Below are 18260 nucleotides of genomic sequence, written 5' to 3'. Positions count from 1 at the left end.
TTAAGTTTCAACAGTAGTTTATGTAATATAATCGATAATAGACGATACTGTGACTGTAGGAAGCACGGACATAAGAATGTCCTATTTATCATATATCCATGGTGTACGACAATTTAGAAGTCACCATGAAGGGAGAAATCACGGTAAAGTAAGAACTTAGTATATAACATCTTGGAATTACATAATGGCAAGTATATATCACGAAATGCACTATCATGGAAAGTATTACACGCAGTATGCGCGTGACACAGTAAAAGCGTAAAAAAAAGAAGGAAAGAGAGTGCTCTCCCTGCATATTTATAAAAATATTTTAAAATAATTACTACTGCATATAAAATAAAGTGAGTAAAGGATTATAGATTGAGACAGATGTTACAAATTTCATCCATATTATAGAAAGGCTTCGGATCAAATACACGATCTATTATATTCAATTAGCAAAATATTAGTAAAATATAGCTGACAAAATCTAGTCAATTTATAGCACCAATTTACTCTCTAGATCACATCTATAGGTTCTGATTTAATGATGATCTACCTCCAGATTCTAAAAAATGTGAAACTAGACTGCCATTAAATTGGTCAATTTGCTACATGAGCGTAGTACAAAGAAAGTACTACATAATAATATGTACAAAGGAGTAACAAACTGAAAAGAAATTATACATTTACATTTTATTAATAATTGATCTCCTCTTTCAACCGAAACATAAATATTACATGAAGTATGTCCGTATATCGTACATTTCCTTAGTCATAGATGCAGCGATATCCCTCAAAATAATAGATGAGTGGGACAACACTTGATAAGCATTTATATGGGGAACAGTAAAGAAAAACAAGATCTCGTCTTTGTCTCTCCGTACACATTCTATTTCAAAAATTCAGTTTAAAAACATAACTTCAAATACTCCGCAATCCTTTATTACTTTGTAGCATATTTTCTTTTTTTCTCTTCCTCTTCATCCTCTTCATCTTCTTTAAGTATTAATAGATTAATATAAGTCGAGCCGTGATCGGCCATACACCGATCAAATTAGTTCGTACACTGTAACAGTCGTATTCTTTACAATATTCATACGTAAGTCTTGTAGCAGAGACAAAAGCGCAAGGTGCCCTATCGCACTCGTTTTTTAATGCTCGTCTGAACCTCCGGTGCCACCAATGAACCCCACATCTAAATCGTATTCAAAGTATGCTTTTCCTTTCACCAACACCCTACACAGTAAGGCATCGGTATGTTTCCTCTCTTTTTCATTTTTTTATTTTATTTTATTTATTTATTTATTTATTTTTTTTTTTTTTTTTAAATTTTTTTCACCTCTTTTCCTTATAATATATGTCATGTATCCGTGTAATATACGAACACGTTGAAAACGTACTTCATATCGGTCACAGAAACAAAGAGCAAAAATGTTTTCCTTAGATTTTCTACTCGGTCGTTTCCTTGTAACTCATACATCCAATGAGAGCACCAAAGGTTACGGGTCCGTTAGCGAAATTCAATATTTTTTTTTCTTTTTGATCCTCCAAATCTCGTCAGACGCACTAGTGCACTGATTACTACTACCAAAATTAGGTTTGAGATCGGTTTAAGTCCCGAACAGTTAAGTGTATAAAATTGTTGCAGGACACCTCTACTACGCGATACACATAACGCACAAGGCGCTTTTTCTTCAGTTCCACCGAGTCAGGCACGCCTGGCTTCTGAACATTAATACACATTGTCGCTGCTGGTAAAAGCATTATCAGTTTTCCTGTATACACGCAGTGCACCCGACCGTTCGTGATCGTCATCATCTACTGAATCTTTCTTTTCATTTTTAAGACCATCCTTGAAGAATTGTACATGACTACATGGACAGACGTGTGCGCAACGTGTAAACGCCAAATCTACCTAGACTGAACAAAGATCCATGAACGATCTTTTCATTAATTTAAATTGAATTCGTTCGTTCGGTGGAACGAATTTCGAAGTATCAGGGATTCAATCAATTTATATACCTCAACAACCACTGCTCACGCGCATTTATAAATACGACATCACCGTTCGAATTTAACTGCAGTCTATTTTGCTTGCCGTTAGATACGTTCGTTTCCCTTCTTCCTTTTTTGTTATCTTTTTTTTTTAGAAAAAACTTTGCATATCTTTGTACTTGTAATAACATAATAATCTCCTAGAATTACGTTTAGAAAGAAATATTTAAAAACCTGCAATGCGTTTTCTTTTACTTTTCATCATCTCATGATTTTCAGCAGACGTTCTCGACAAGAAAAAAAAAAACAATTGCTAGACAAATTGTATCTAAAAATTTCATATTCTACAACTTATTAAAAAAAAAAAAAGAGAAAAAGAAAGTATTAGTGTAGTATTTTATACATGAAAATAAAATTTTCCTTCCTTTCCTGTGATGTATAAATAAGGTAATCATTGGAATTAGTCACCAGCAACGACCAGAGTATATCTAGCTTTTTACAGTACAAAATACAACTCCTGCACATATGTATGTATATATGTATACAAATATGCACATATATGTATGTATATACACATACATATACCTAGTAACGAAACATTTCACCATATGTAAGGATATAGTAAGGCAAAGTGCAACTGCATCCCTTGAAAATCCATAACAATCACTGACAATATGAACAATGGTGACCCACGATATAACAATTATGATTGTACATACAAAATATGCAAACTTGTATAGACCTCTGTGTTTATATGTATATATACACATATACGTTGCGATGATCATTGATGACCATATCTGGTAAAATTGCATTCATTTTCACTTAAAGAATCTGACATACGAAGCACACGTATTTTTTGCTCTAATTTTATAAGAATGTAGGATAATATACTCCCCAAGTATAACTGTATATAAACTCGTAAACACTGACAATCTTACAATTGCGCAGTTTTTCTGTACCGACGTCTGAAACTAAGTCTGTTACAAAATAATAGATCGACTATCCTCATTACATCCTTACACATTAAAAATTGGCGTTACTAAACCTTACTTCTATGTATTCAGGGCCGGCATGTTCACTTCCTTTCCCATTATTTCTCAATTTCTGTTTTTTGTCTTAACTCGAATTGCTAGAGACTTCGAGGGAGGACCGGATACAAGATGCGTGGATGTAAGAAACAAATGACTATTCCTTTTTTTTTCTTTTTTGCAGTCGTCATATCCCTCTCTTGTGTCAAACTGTTCATTTACAATTCAACGGTCTGATAATCTTTTCTGCTTCAATGTGAATTATCAACAAATATCTCAAATTCCATCAGTCACAGCTGACAAAATGTGTCATAAATGCTGCACATGTAAAATTTCTTTTTATCCTCAATACAGTATATATTAAGAATCCATACATCTTGCATCACAAAACAATGCGCGTACGAGATAGTTTGAAGGTCAGGGGACAGAGGATTCATGTCTCTACTCTAATTCAATCGAATGTTTATAATATTATTACATCGTATAGTGTATTCATGTAATGCTGGATGTGTCCTATGTGTAATGTACTTTTGTGCGCGCGCACGCATGTATGGTGTAGTGTAACAGCAATAAAAAAAAAAACCGAAGATGTCATAAGAAAAAACCCTTGCGAAGAGAACAACGACATGTAGAGAAGGGTGGGCGAGAGGGTGAGGGGCGAGGGGCAAAGGAAACTAGGAATAAAATGGGCTTCCGGGAGTTGGGAGCATGGAGAGATGGAAATTCGAACGACTATGACAGAACGCATTTTTTTTAGCAATTATACGCATCAACGAGACATACGTTCGCACATCCCTACCTAGCTACAATCCCCGGTAGTAGCGCGCGCGACGGTAAACGGCTTATCGTTAAGCGAGCGGCACGGATTCCGGTTATCTCCTACTTTCTGTCATCCTGATCACATTCACGGCTTAAGTGACCAGTCTTGCCACAAGTGTAGCATGCCTTTCCTCCAACCTCGGTACAGTTACGAGCGAAGTGACCTGTCTTATTGCAATTGTAGCAACTTTGCATTCCAAAGCGGGCAGAATCGCTACCCTCAGGGCAACTACGTGCCATATGACCAGTCTTGTTGCAGTTGTAACAGCTCATTTCAGGCCCCTGTTAAGAGTATTCTAGATTATATTATTTCGTATTATTGATATATATTGCATAAAATTTGTCAGTAAATTAATAGTCATGTTACATGTCCTTTAGAGAGTTCTTACAGTTGTATCTGTATACATGTATGTTTGTCAAGAGCAATTTGATAATTTTAATATAAAAACGAAATAACAGAACAACCAGAGGTATATAAAAAATCGAAAATAACAATATACAGTTTCATGTATAATCTAATTGCATGTATATACATTAACCTGTTGGCAGTCTTTTGCAATGTGCCCAACACCTTGGCAACGGTAGCAAAGGTCTTGGTCTTCTTTGCATTCTCGTGCAAAGTGTCCAAATTGGTTACACTTGTAGCATTTGTCACGACCACGTGCAAATCCACCTTCTCGGTCACGGCCACGGTCACCTCTACCGCCACCTCCGCCTCCTTGCGGACACTCTCGCGCATAGTGACCCATCCGGTTGCACTTATAACACGCGCTTGAACTCATTTTCTATAAATCTATAACAAAGATTAATTAACTTATTATAAATATACATATATATATATTGTTACTAAAAGTTGTTCTACGTTACAAATGAATTTTTCCATAAATGATGCAACTTAAAGTAATACACAAATTATGTTACGTAAAAATTGGTCACGCTTGTACTGAAATTTTATTACTATCTCAGTTGTAATATAAATATTACTTTTGGAGAAAGGACATTAAAATATTATTATAATCACCACAAACTAATGTAAAATATTACAAATATTTAAAACTTCAAATCATTAAATAATTATCATTAACTGTTAAAGTAGTATCAATAATTCCAGAAAAATCTATATATTTATGTATTTAAAATATCTAAAATTAAGCAGTTAAATGAAAAATGTGAAAGACAGGGTATAAGAATTCTCTTTATAAAACCTTGAGGAAGAATTTGAAAAAAAAGAAAGGAAATCCAAAGAAATATACTCTTCATCTTAGATCTTCAAACAAACAAGAAAACTAAAGCAGATTACTGGCAATATATCCTGCGGATATGTAATAAGCTATTTTAAATAACAATATAAAATGGCATCGTGTATCCAATTCATCCGTAGGTAGGAGGTACGTAGAATACACGTGTTTGAAAAAAGCATCGTGCACACGAACAGTGTTTTTAATTTTAAAGATGCTAACAGGACAGCAACATTCTACCAGAGAATTAATATTCAAATCATTATGTACAAAACCCTCAGAAATCGCCGTCTATCGTACAACGTGGCTCACTTGCCCCCACTTTGCAGTGGTGGTACGCAAGTACGCCACGGCGCGAAGATGGCATCCAAGACTGACGCCGTACTGCGCTTTTTTTGCCTGGCCAAAGAAAAGATCGTCGAGGGCGAGGTGTACATATACAAAGAAACATAAAAGGCTACGTTCGATACTAGAAAGAAATTTTCCCTCCCGTACAGGGGGACGAGATGAAATCTTCATTTACTGTGGAACAGAGAAATCGAACGAACGAACTTGAGGACCACGTGTGGAATAACAGAGAAAGAACGGGGGACCCGCTACCGCGACACATAGCATTGCTCTTTAACAAGAATAGACCGACTTACCTCCGGTGCTTGATGGAAATGCACGATGTATCCTCCTCACGTTGAGCTTTGACGACGCGTTAGGGACAATGGGTCCGCGGGAAGTACTGTTTTCCTGGGAAAACTCGAACCAATACTCAGCCGGATGACTGCGGCGACCATTGACTACGGAAAGGAAGACCGGCCAATCGTCGCTACGTTACCCGCCAAACTTCGTTGCAACAATGAACGCCACCTCCCCTACTGCGGCTATTCTAACCAACTTGATTCGTCGATACGTCCTAATATTTACTGGCGATATTAATTTTACAAATACTTTTCGAATGGTCCGAACGTCATTTATTTATTAAATTACAATTCCGTTCGGGCATCGATTAGTATCGGAATAGAAGAAGGTAAAATGGCTTGAGTAACGTCGATGATGATCGACCATTGGTTAAGCACCTCTAAAGCTATCTCGATAACTGATTTCAACCAATCGTGTTACGTTCAGAGTGCATCGTAGGTTTTATTCAATTTGAAATAGTCGTATAAAATGGGAACCTCTAACACTTACATTTAAAATTATGAGATAACATTTGATTTAAAAGTAAAAAATGCTAGCCCAGATATTGTCATTAATATATTAAATGAAATATAAGTCATTCTTAATAAAAGCTAATGAATGAAGTATTTCTAAACGTGAATAAGGCGACATTCTTTTTTGTGTACATATTCTTAGTATGGCGATCAGCGCACATCCGTCGCTTATTGAAGATCGTGGTATACAAATTTTACACGTTATTTAGGTCAAGTTAGGTTTTTATTTTCTTCTGTTTTATATACGAGTTAAAACTAGAAAATGCCGTTTTAAAAAGCTTATCTGCTCTTGTATTGCCTAACGAGAACGCGTTATTCATTTTTTTTTTAACATTAACACTGAATTTTTTAAAATATTAATGCATTTTCACAAAATATATATGCATATATATATTTATATTTATATTTATATTTATATTTATATTTATATTTATATTTATATTTATAGTATGCTGAACTTTACTTTATAGTATAAAAAAAATGTTAACTTTTTTTATGCCTTCTCATAGTATTTAATACTTAGAATCTAAAAATACAGGTTTTTACCTTTAGGAATCTATTGGTTTCAAAATTATGCGTGTTACATTATCGCTTGAACGTAACGTCGAATGCAATACGATGTAGTTATATTTCTTTAACATCAAGAAGTGAAATCCAATAACTTTATTACGCGTTTTGTTAAGACATATACATGTCTGGATGAAATTTAAAAAAGAGGAACGTTCTATTCGAGAACCCTTCTGATTTATCTTCGAGATTAAGATGAAAGCATAGCTCGATTATTTTCGTTAAGTCGCGTTAAGATTGTTAGAACGTTTGGGCAGCCTCGCAACTCTTGAATTCGTGTCGTCCCCTCCTTCCTCTCTTCACACGTGGATCTCGTAATGATGCAACAGCCGTCGCCTGCATCTCTACCGAGCCTAAAGGATGGACTTAGGCTCGGAAGAAGAATCATCGATGGCGGGACGAACTAGCGGACACCGGACGACGATTGGGCCTGAACGGCAGGAAAGGAAATTGTGCGAGGAAAACGAGACTTCGCAAAGGATAAATGGAGTGGGGATGATTCGCAAGAACTTCGCTGCGAGGAAACTCACAATTATTATACGATTTCGTTACTCCAAGCTGTACAGCTTAAGCAAACAAGAATGTAGTTCTACGGACACTAACCCGCTCTTTTCTCATAAAAATTTTCCACGTAAAAACGTAACATTTATTAAAGAATTTTACAGATTACTTTAATGCCACATTGACAGATCTATAGGTGATCCAATGAGTGAATTGCATTCAGCGAGATTTAGATACTGGTTAAGCTAGTCCAATTTCCAGCCATCACGAGGCAAGATAAACTTGTGTGAACCAATCAGATTATAGATAGAAGCCGGATATGATGTCATTTTAGCCTATAAAATACGCTATATACGTAATTAAAGTTAATAGCTACGTTTTTTAATTTTATATGTTCATAATTGAATCTCTGCAATTTTAATCACAAAATTATAACCTAAAAAATTGTAACATATTTTTATTTTAGTTATTGTAACATTGTATTATTTATTTATTATAGTATACAATTAATTTTTAAAAAATTAACTAAAATGAATTTCCATCGGTACTCATTTTCTCCACCCAATTACAAAAAATACTATTCTTCTGATAAATATATCCTAAATAACTATCAATATTTTTTTACTATATATTTAATATCTTATACATATCTACATACTACTATATTTGAATCGTTACTTTCTGCTTGTATGTATGTACCTATTTAATAAAATTTTAGACTTTAAAAATAAATGTAACCTATAATCTTCCAATTTTAAAAACTAAACAGCTGAAACTCGATATCTTTTTTGCTTGTACCATATATCCATGATAAATATTTACACGAAATCTTTGATGCTGCGGATATATGTGTATATATATTAACCACTAACAAATTATAATTTATCACATAAAAAATTGTATTTTTATTTTAATTGTTCATTGTTTGAGTATACATATAGTAAGAAATTTATTATAGCAGAAAGGGAATGAGCATATACATACAGTGCTTACACTAAACAAAACGTATATATAGAAGTGTGTTACTAAATTGCATTTAAAAATTTGTTTGTAAAATTGTATATGTTTTTTAGATCTGTTTCAAAGTGAATTTTTCGAATATGTGTGTAATAAATGTATTAATATTTTAGTAGTACGAGATAATTTGAGGTTAAGTGCAGCATGTTTTAATAAACGTAATTCTGAAATATCAGAATCAGATTTACGATGTCTCTGTACGACGATTTTGACAAACACAGAACGTCGGAAAAAGTAGCTGGATGGTCATCTAGCATTAAGTTATTACAATCTCAGTTACAATTAAAAAAAGCTGCTACTACACAGGTATGATTTTTATATAATAATGATGGTATAGTAATGTGTATAATAATAATAATCATAATATTATTAAAACAAAAATTATTATATTATATATTTAGCCAAAACGTGAACAATATAGAAAAACTACAGCTGTATTAGCACCTGTGATAGACTTGAAATCGAAAGCTAATCGAAATGTAGATAGGGAGGATGACGGACCACATAATAATCCACTCTCATCTGGTACAGTTAGCAGCATTGGTGTAGGTGGTGAGTTTGATTGGAATGTAATAAATGAATATGACCCTATGTGGCCTAATGAGTACGACAAAGTTGTTAAAGAGCTAAGAGATTTACGTGACAGAGAACACGATCAGGAGACTGAAATGCGTAAGCGTAGACGAGATAGTTCGCGTTTTGAAGAAACACAGGTAATATATGTGTATGTATTTCTATTTTAAGTTATATGTATTTAGAAAATAAAAATACTACATTTAAAGTGTTGAAAAATAGTAAAATACAAAAGTATGGTGTATACTGCTTAAATTTTGTAAATATATGCTTTAGACTTCTTCTGGAAATAGCACAATGATCCCTCCTGAGAGGGACGAAGAAAGAACTCCAACATCCAGAGGTATTGCTGGTGGAGCAGCTATAGCTCCACCACCATCCTTACAAGAGTCTTCTGATCTTCCACCTCCAGCACCAAGACCACCAACTAGTATGGGATATGCTACCTCATCAGTGGCAGCAAAAATAATGGCAAAATATGGTTTTAAAGAAGGACAAGGACTTGGAAAAAAGGAGCAGGGAATGTCCGTTGCTTTGCAAGTAGAAAAAACTAGTAAACGAGGAGGAAGAATTGTCGGAGAAAGAGAACAGCTTATGCCACCACCACCACCTGTTGCTGTCTCTCCACCTCCAGCACAACAAATTTCTGCATCGCAAATTCAAGAAGAGCCAAGTATTACAGAAATAATGAAATGTCCTAGTAAGGTAAGAGAAATATTAATTTTTCATTTATATATTTTAGTAACAAGTATATGTCTATTCTATAAATTCATTTTTGTATAAATATACATATATATAAACATCCCGTACTACAGAACTAAGATCTAAATAGAGATTTGCTTCAACTTTCTAAATATTAAAACATATTTTTCAGTTTTAGATATTTTGAATATTTTTATATATTATATGCGTCCTGTACTTTTTGTATATTTGAATGTTCCATAAATTAATAAGCATCCATAGTCTATATATAACATTTGAAATTCTAAGTATATTTATTATAAACACATTTGTGATAACAGTTTTTATCGTAACTTAAACAACACAGGTGTAAATGTTTTTTTGTAAAACATATAGAAAATACAACTGATATACTGTATCGTTTTTTATTTAAAAATATGCTATTAATCAGGTTGTATTATTACGTAATATGGTTGGTCCGGGTGAAGTGGACGATGATCTTGAACCTGAGGTTAAAGATGAATGTAATACAAAGTATGGCGATGTTGCGCGTGTTATTATTCACGAAGTAACGGAAGTCGCGCCAGAGGAAGCTGTTAGAATCTTTGTGGAGTTCAAGAGAATAGAAAGCGCCATTAAGGCTGTTGTTGATTTAAATGGACGCTTTTTTGGTGGAAGACAAGTTAAAGCAGGTTTTTATTCCAGTGAAAAACTTGATACTTTACAATTAATGGAGTAATTTCTTATTTAATGATTTTACTTAATAAATGCCAATTAGTGGATACAATAGCATGGAATTAATGTGCTGACTATTATGTTGCAAACTGTATGCAATATATTACATCCGGTTACTTGATGTAAGCAGGAATTAATATATTTACATAATGGTCAACATATTGAGAAATATTTTAATTTACACCACATTGTACGTTAATCAGTGTCGTATCAAAATCAATGGACACTCCCTGAATATAATATTAATCATATATGTATATACATTATATAAAATATACATAATAAATAAATATAACAAAATTATTACTTAGTAGTTAAAAATATTAAATAAACTTAAGTCTTTCTAATATTAAAATGAAAATAATGTCTTAAAAAATGAATAAAAGATACATAAAGAAATACATGTTACGTTGTAATGTCACAAACTGAAATAATGATTATGCTAGTAAATAACAGACAATTATAACTACATACAGTGCTTTCCCCTTCACTTATACAAGTATTCCATTTAATAATTTGGTAATTGAAAAAATATTGCGGTCAATACAATCAATGTGTATGATAAACAAATTGAAGTTTACAGTGTAATCCCAATATATCTTTCCAAATATTTTCCCATTTGTTTATATCCTATAAAATATGTAATAAACTGTGAATAATTGAAATTTTTATCCATACTATTTAAACTGAATCGTGAATACACTACAATATTTGAATTGATTTTGATTTATAACAAACATATATTTCTAATAAGAATTTATTAGTATCAATGTGTATACAAATGTAATGATTAATATTTTTCCTTTTTAAGACCAACGTGTAAAGAACATATAAAGATTAAATTTCTTTGGTTAAAACTATATTTTTTTTAATGTATATTAACTCTGAAGCACTTATGATTCACTATAAAAAAGTATTGTGATTTAAATTTGTCCTGCGATAGTGAATCTAAGAATTGAAAAAAAGTTCATTATCAAAATTAACTAAAAATAGATTATCGTAGTTTTTCATTTTAATCTGCCATTTCTTATTATGAAGCTGTACTAAGCATGATATTTTAAAATTATATTCACGATTCATACTGTATAAAAGTTTAACAACTACAGTTTTATTTTATTTTATTTTTTTACTAATTAAATCTTCTATAGAGCTGTTTAACTGGGCACTAAATGCAGCGAAACTGAACATTTTCATGAATCTGACTTTGCCTGCATTGCCAAATTCTTGTATATGTGTCGGATTTTCGATCAAGTAAGCTATTTTTGAAGCAAACGCATCTCCAGATAAGTCTACTAGAAATCCAGTAACTCCAGAAACTATAGATTCCTTTGGACCACCCGAATTATGCGCAATTACTGGTTTAGACATGTACATTGCTTCAAGTGGTACAATACCAAAGTGTTCATTTTGAGGTGTGTACAGTAAAATTTGAGAATGTTGTAAAATAGACACTTTATCAATATCTGATGGAGAACGAAGAAATATCACTTTATCCGCAACATGCAGTTCATCTGCAAGCCCTATCAATTCAAAATAGTATTCTACGTTTTCCTCAACCCTTTTATCGTACCCACCAGCCATAATCAAGTATACTTTCTTATATTTCTCTTCTGTCAAGTACTTCTGAAGTTCTGCCAATGCTTCTATTGCTAATCCTAAACTCTTTTTACGCTCGTATCTGTTTATTGATAATAAGATAATACTGTCTGGTGGTAATTTTTTATCGAGTACTCTCTCTAATGACATTATTCGAGATTTGTCGAAAAAGTCTGTGTTAATAGATGGATATAAAATTTCAGGTTCAATGCGTAATCTCTTGAAAGTATTCTTAAATACAGAATTTGTATACATGCTATTTACAAATACTTTATCTGCCATTCCAGTTGTGATCTCTTCAAAGTAATTAAGTGGTGCGCGATACAGTTGCTTGCCAAGCCCCCCTGGTTGCGAAAGCAATTGGTCCGGATGATGACAATAAAAAATTATGTATGGAATTCGTAATCGAAGTATAGGAATACATACTGAAACCAAATCGCAGAATACAATTTCTGGCCTATTTTCACATAAAATGATATAGCTAGCCGCGTATATCTAGAAAAATAGAAAAATGTCTATGAAAATAATCTGTGAAAATATACAATTTCTTAAGAAATACATTTACCATACGAATGTAAGCGAAAAGTGCGAAGAATCTACCCAAAATATGTCTAGGTAACCAACTACCCACAACTGTAACAGGGATCGTCCCATCTTTTGTCTCGGAGAAACAATGTTCCGGATTGTGATGAGTTGTCACAAAGTTAACCTCGTAACCTTGTCTCTTTAAAGCTAACGCGGCGTCAACTACCAATCTTTCTGCTCCTCCGATACCAAGATCCGGATGCAGAAATGTGACTCGTGTCATTTTTATTAATCTTACATTCAAAATAACATTTATTACAATAACAATACAGACGAGTACTATCCGCGAAACTACCGGTCTACAACGTAGTGACACCTGTTAATTCTTTCGAAGTAGTTTTTAACGCAACAAACACGTACGTACACCGAGTCTCATTGATTCTGGCACGGCGTGTAACACTAATACATGCTTATAGCCTGAAAGCCTGATATATGAGAAATAGAACACTAATATATGACTAAACAATAATGCTTTCAATGTGTATCTCTCGTAAAATTTCGAAAAAAATCTCGATTCTATAAAACTGGTGTTCTTATTGTAAAGAATATACTATATACTTTCACTTGTAGAAATTTAAGCCATGGAAAGGTTAAAATTGATTTGTTGCATTTTAATCATTTCTCGTAATAGCATATTTCACACAGGAATTCGTGTGATAATAAATATCAGTAGATTAATTTTCCATTCTCCAGTTTTTTAACCCCGTTTTCGACGAAATTCGAAAATCGATGAGACTCTGTACATATATATATATGTATATATTTGCTGTGTTGTCTGTGGGTATATATATATAAGTACCCACAGGCAACACAGCAAATCATATAACAAATCACATTCAAAAAGCACCAGTGTATCACGGTGACGCCCTCAGGTTTCGTAACGCCACAGTAGTATCACCAGGATTACACATATTTAAATACATCCACTGCTGATACCGTTTATTAATTAATTAAACTCGATAGAGCGATTGTTGGTTGCAAGTGAGAATGTATAATAAATATTATATATTGTGCAATTTTAATAGAAAAGAGCTGTTAAATCTCGATTGTATATCATCATATTATATCATTTTTATATTTCCCGCTTTAGAGGTAAGAGAGAGAAAGATACTATAAGAAAGAGTGAGATAGATGACGGTGACCCTACTTTAGAACCCCTGGCACCATTTCTGTGAAAAATGTTCAAACTACTCGCACTTTTTCTTATAGCATCTTTCTCTCTCTTACCTTTAAACGGAAAATATAATATATATTATTTATAAATAATAAATACTATATATTGTGCAATTTGAATAGGAAAAGAGCTTTTAAACCTCTATTGTATATCGTCATATTATATATCATTTTTATGACGATTTAAAAAGATATATATATTAAAAAATTAATATATATATATATATGGCTTTCAATAACTATAATTGTTGGCTAACAATAACCAAAATGTCTATCAATACTCAATATCTTAAACGTCTGCTGAGATCTGACGGTTTTAATTTGTACGGAAACACACCGTTAATCTCCGTTAACAAATGTCATTCTACGCCATTGGTTAAAAAAATTCACGAATGTAGATATAACAGGCGTGATACGCTGGTGTCCCAGAACGTTATCGTGTGCCATCATAACCATCGACGAGTGCGGACATAGATGGCTATGGAAGTGATGTCACACGGCGCAAGTAACATCACAGTGCTCTTACTGTGACAAAGTTGTGTTGTCGGAGTAGACATATAGTATCAGAATAAATGGAAAAGCCTGTTTAAATATCTAAAAAAATAGGAGATATAAAAAGAACGTTTCAGGCAAATGTTGCATAATTTGGAGAGAACATGATGCGTAAAGATATGAAAATGATCTATGTTTTTCTAAACCTAATCATATTCCTTACACATAAGTATTATCTTATATACGATGAGAAATCATCGGTTTAGAAGATATTTTAACTTGAATTTTATAAAATGTTGTGTCGAGATACTCTTTTAATTTGTTACGTGCTACGGTCAATTTAATAGCTAATACGGCGTATAAGTAACTTCTAAAATTCCCCAAAAATGCCAAATTTTATAGGCACATAATTTTTCTAAAATAAAGTTCAGCCGGATATGCAATTATGTATCTTTTTTCTATCTGAGCTGAAAAAAACAAAGATGTATATACATCTAAATATAAAAAAATGGCAATAATTAAAATGGTCAGTATTTTAACAACATTTGATCAACATTTTCTAGGGACATTTTAGGTTAAGTTATTTTAAACGGTAAATTTAGGTTGGATTAGCTTGTTAAATTAGTAAATAGACAATATAAAAAAGAAAAAATATTCATTGTTCATTGCATTAATTGCAAGGATATTGCTGACCATATTGGTCATATAAATACTGACCATTAAAATACAAACTTAAGAAAATTAGTCATTTACACTGAGTCTAATAGAAAATATATGACGTTATTGGATAAAGGAAAAGCGTTTTTATCTACGTATAGTAACATTTAAGATTATTGAGAAAAATAAAAACTCTTTTCATTAGTCAATGGTTGATGCAACGCATTTGTTTAGTAACTACACTATCCCGGCTAACGATAGACTCATTGCACAGTAGATATACATGTATATATGTAGATATGTAGATACGTATATGTGGCTAAAATTTCATCATATGTTTACTGTCAGTGACAAATTTTTATTATAGAAGAATACACTCAGAGGGAATAAGAGAAAGAGGAAAACAAATGTGTGTTCTGAAGTGAATTCTTCATAGTCATTCTATATAATCAGTTGATTATTCTTGCTATTTTCCATGAGAGAACTAAAAGGTAAACATAATAGAATTTTAATAATTCTTTAAGTATACGCAGACATAAATATTATCGAACAATCATGTCAAATATTGTAAAGAATACTGTTACGGAAAATTTTGAAAGATGCTTAAAAGAATCGTTCTGTTTAATGGATAGTGATGCTGATGGTTATTTAGATTATCATGAGATGAAAGCTGCATTAAAAGCTTTAGGTTTTGTAGTAAAAAAATCTTATATTGTATCTGTCATACGAATATACGATAAAAACGGTTCAAATAAAATTTGTTATGAAGATTTTAATTACGTCGGTACGTTTAAGTAATTATTTATATTTTTATTAAAGTTTGTAATAATCATTCCATGACCTTACGATTAATCAAATTTTAATACTTGCATAGTCTCGGAGAAGTTAAATGAGCGAAATCGCTTAGATGAAATTAAGTATGCATTTAAATTATTCGTAAGCGACTCTGCAAATGATAAGATAACACTAGAAGATTTACGGAAACTTAATATAAAACTTAATTATAATTTGACTAATGAAGAAATGGAGTTTATGATTAAAGAGTTTGACTTAAACCAAGATAATTCTAGTAAAATATTTTATTCTAGATTAAACTTAATGTTACTCGTTTAATATTATATTTATTATTATATTTATTATTTCAGTCGATCAAAAGGAATTTACGGATATTATGATGGATCTTACAATTTGAAAAACTTTTATTTCTTCCTTGTGAATATATTTGTTAACATCGTCGCACAATGAATTTTGGAGTTAATTGGGAACAAGAACATCGCCAGACATTGCTCGAAGGAAATGCAGTACTGGAGCGTTCTTCCCAATCTATTGTTAGATCTCAAGCCGTTGCTGTTGAGAGTGAACAGATAGGGACAGAAGTAATCTCTGAATTAAGTGGACAAAGGGAACGGCTATTACATGCAAAAAGGAGACTATCGCAAACAGATGAAGAATTGAACAAAACGAGCAGGATATTAAATGTTATGCGAAGAAGAATTTTAATGAATAAATTTGTACTAATCTTAATTATATTACTAGAAGTAGCTATACTTGGTATTACTGTATATTTAAAATTTTTTCATCAATGATGCCGTTTCCTATATTCACAGATGTATTCGCACATAATGTATACTTATTTTTGTTTACATACTATCTAATACGTATATTCTACACAATTATTAATTAATGATACATTGTAATTAATGCGCTCCGATAAATTTGATGTAAAGTAATAAATGTGGTACAGTTTAGTACAATTTTCGTAAATTGATGCAGGATGAGAACCTCTGATGTACAGTAAAGGGCTACCAACCATACAATAATTATCATTGACGTATGTAATAGAAGTGTATCATACAAATCTCTATCGTTCTTTTACATTATAATGTTTCATTGTGTCTTAGAAATAGTGTAGAAAAGTAATTTTCAGTATTTTTCAAAATATAATAAATGAGAATTAAATTTCAATGAATAAGGCATTTATGTTTAATGTTGCCAGCACGTGATCGATCAGAGCGTAACGTAACGTGATTATTTTGAACTATCACGCAATGTATTGCCACAGTATACAGTAGCGCAACTGGCCCGATTTTGTTACAAAATTTAATGCGCATGCGCGAAACAGGGCACCGAATCGCAGTGCCATCTGAACTTCTGCCTCACTTGCTCTTTAGTTTTTCTTTCTCTCTCTTTCTTAGCAAACAAAAAGACGATTGAATATCTAACCAAACCTGAAGCTGAATTTGGAGGGAATTCAATATCTGTTGAAAGCTGCTTGAAAGCGTTGAAGCACGTTCAAGCTATTTCGAAGATTTTAGGAGAAAAAGGAAAGGAAGCGAAAAAGAATCAATTTAAAATAGTTGTTAATTTCTAAAAGTATTTTGATTAATAATTTAAGTGAATTGTTAATTTATATAAATATTTTAAATTATATATTCTCGTTGGAAGCACTTTGATCTTAGCTTTGTTTCAGATGTTGCTGCATTAATTTAATAATTAAAAAATGGACATAAGAAAGAAGACAAATTGTGCAATACTGGGATGCTTAAAACAATTCAACGTGAAGCGACATTATTTTAAATTTCCAAAGGAACAAGACAGGTATAACATGTCTTATAATATGCCTTATGATTTTTTGATGCCATGCTTCTTTTGAGTAGTATAATATAAATATATGTAATATATAAATTAATATGTTATTGATAAAACTAATACAATTTTATATTACAGATGGTTGAAATGGGTAGATGCATGTAAAAGATATGATCTATTATTTAAAGGTCCACAATATTCATTTAACAATATTCGTCTGTGCCACTTACATTTTGTGGAAAAATTATTCAGAATTAATAAAGTTAGAGCTAGCCTTCATCCAGATGCTGTTCCAACACTATTATTGGGACGTGATACTAAACAACAGTAAGTTTAATAATAATTGTTAGTTTGACATAATTTCATTTAATGATTAAATTTTTTTGACACAATTTAATTTAATAAATAAATTCTTTTCGGAGATAATACAAATGAAATTACAAAACAAAATGTAGCTACAGAAAAAGAAGAACTATCTAGGTATGTGAAATTGTATTTCATATTTTTTTGTTATAATTTTATATACAATTTTATAGTTCTATAATATATATCTCTTTTGTTGTAGTAATACATATGCAGAGGCTGTAAAAGTTGAAGAAGAGAATAGGTAATATGTACTAATAGAATAATTAAAATTATATTTTATATTGTTTTGTAATTTTCTATACATATTTTTTTGTTTTAGTAATACATATGCAGAAGGGGCTATAAAAGTTGAAGAAGAGAATAGGTAATATATATTAATAGAATAATGAATTTATGTATTTTTAATTAGTAAATTTATAAATTATACCTAAATTGTTTTCAGGAATACAAAAACCTCTAAA

General features: G+C 31.8%; 7 protein-coding genes across 15 annotated transcripts in view; 5 read left to right on the top strand and 2 right to left on the bottom strand.

The window, feature by feature from the left end:
* Alars (alanine--tRNA ligase, cytoplasmic) overlaps positions 1-18260 on the top strand; it is a 100340-nt gene that overhangs the window by 62319 nt on the left and 19761 nt on the right. The window lies entirely within an intron of this gene.
* On the bottom strand, positions 3354-5850 carry Cnbp (CCHC-type zinc finger nucleic acid binding protein). 7 transcript variants are annotated; one of them, XM_076907732.1, is made up of 3 exons: positions 5710-5850; positions 4361-4620; positions 3354-4109 (listed from the first exon to the last, which is right to left on the bottom strand). In XM_076907732.1, the coding sequence occupies exons 2-3, from the start codon at positions 4607-4609 to the stop codon at positions 3888-3890; spliced, it is 471 nt and encodes a 156-aa protein (XP_076763847.1). In that variant the 5' UTR covers positions 4610-4620; positions 5710-5850; the 3' UTR covers positions 3354-3887. The 7 variants fall into 7 exon arrangements, with proteins under 7 accessions (XP_076763847.1, XP_076763895.1, XP_076763887.1 ...); XM_076907780.1 differs by having other exon boundaries at positions 4367-4620; XM_076907772.1 differs by lacking the exon at positions 5710-5850 and adding an exon at positions 5341-5443.
* LOC143431216 (uncharacterized) lies at positions 5002-5754 on the top strand. Its single transcript, XM_076907792.1, has 2 exons — positions 5002-5494; positions 5563-5754. Exons 1-2 carry the CDS (start codon positions 5330-5332, stop codon positions 5752-5754), a joined length of 357 nt encoding a protein of 118 aa, XP_076763907.1. The 5' UTR covers positions 5002-5329.
* On the top strand, positions 8295-10393 carry Spf45 (splicing factor 45). Of its 3 annotated transcripts, XM_076896937.1 has the most exons (5): positions 8307-8437; positions 8529-8658; positions 8754-9065; positions 9202-9630; positions 10058-10393. In XM_076896937.1, exons 2-5 carry the CDS (start codon positions 8542-8544, stop codon positions 10343-10345), a joined length of 1146 nt encoding a protein of 381 aa, XP_076753052.1. In that variant the 5' UTR covers positions 8307-8437; positions 8529-8541; the 3' UTR covers positions 10346-10393. The 3 variants fall into 3 exon arrangements, with proteins under 3 accessions (XP_076753060.1, XP_076753043.1, XP_076753052.1); XM_076896945.1 differs by lacking the exon at positions 10058-10393 and adding an exon at positions 9758-9793 and having other exon boundaries at positions 8295-8658; positions 9202-9702; XM_076896928.1 differs by having other exon boundaries at positions 8296-8658.
* Alg2 (alpha-1,3/1,6-mannosyltransferase Alg2) lies at positions 11345-12869 on the bottom strand. The gene is made up of 2 exons (XM_076900299.1): positions 12503-12869; positions 11345-12432 (listed from the first exon to the last, which is right to left on the bottom strand). The coding sequence occupies exons 1-2, from the start codon at positions 12743-12745 to the stop codon at positions 11455-11457; spliced, it is 1221 nt and encodes a 406-aa protein (XP_076756414.1). The 5' UTR covers positions 12746-12869; the 3' UTR covers positions 11345-11454.
* Positions 15283-16598, top strand: Vti1b (Vesicle transport through interaction with t-SNAREs 1b). The gene is made up of 2 exons (XM_076908663.1): positions 15283-15335; positions 15990-16598. The coding sequence occupies exon 2, from the start codon at positions 16086-16088 to the stop codon at positions 16428-16430; it is 345 nt and encodes a 114-aa protein (XP_076764778.1). The 5' UTR covers positions 15283-15335; positions 15990-16085; the 3' UTR covers positions 16431-16598.
* LOC143431646 (uncharacterized) lies at positions 15343-15957 on the top strand. The gene is made up of 2 exons (XM_076908565.1): positions 15343-15628; positions 15719-15957. The coding sequence occupies exons 1-2, from the start codon at positions 15400-15402 to the stop codon at positions 15955-15957; spliced, it is 468 nt and encodes a 155-aa protein (XP_076764680.1). The 5' UTR covers positions 15343-15399.

The sequence above is a fragment of the Xylocopa sonorina genome, chromosome 1, assembly GCF_050948175.1.
Source record: "Xylocopa sonorina isolate GNS202 chromosome 1, iyXylSono1_principal, whole genome shotgun sequence".
NCBI classification, from domain to species: domain Eukaryota; kingdom Metazoa; phylum Arthropoda; class Insecta; order Hymenoptera; family Apidae; genus Xylocopa; species Xylocopa sonorina.
Note: the sequence above shows the minus strand (reverse complement) of the source record. Positions and strands in the feature narration are given on the sequence as shown.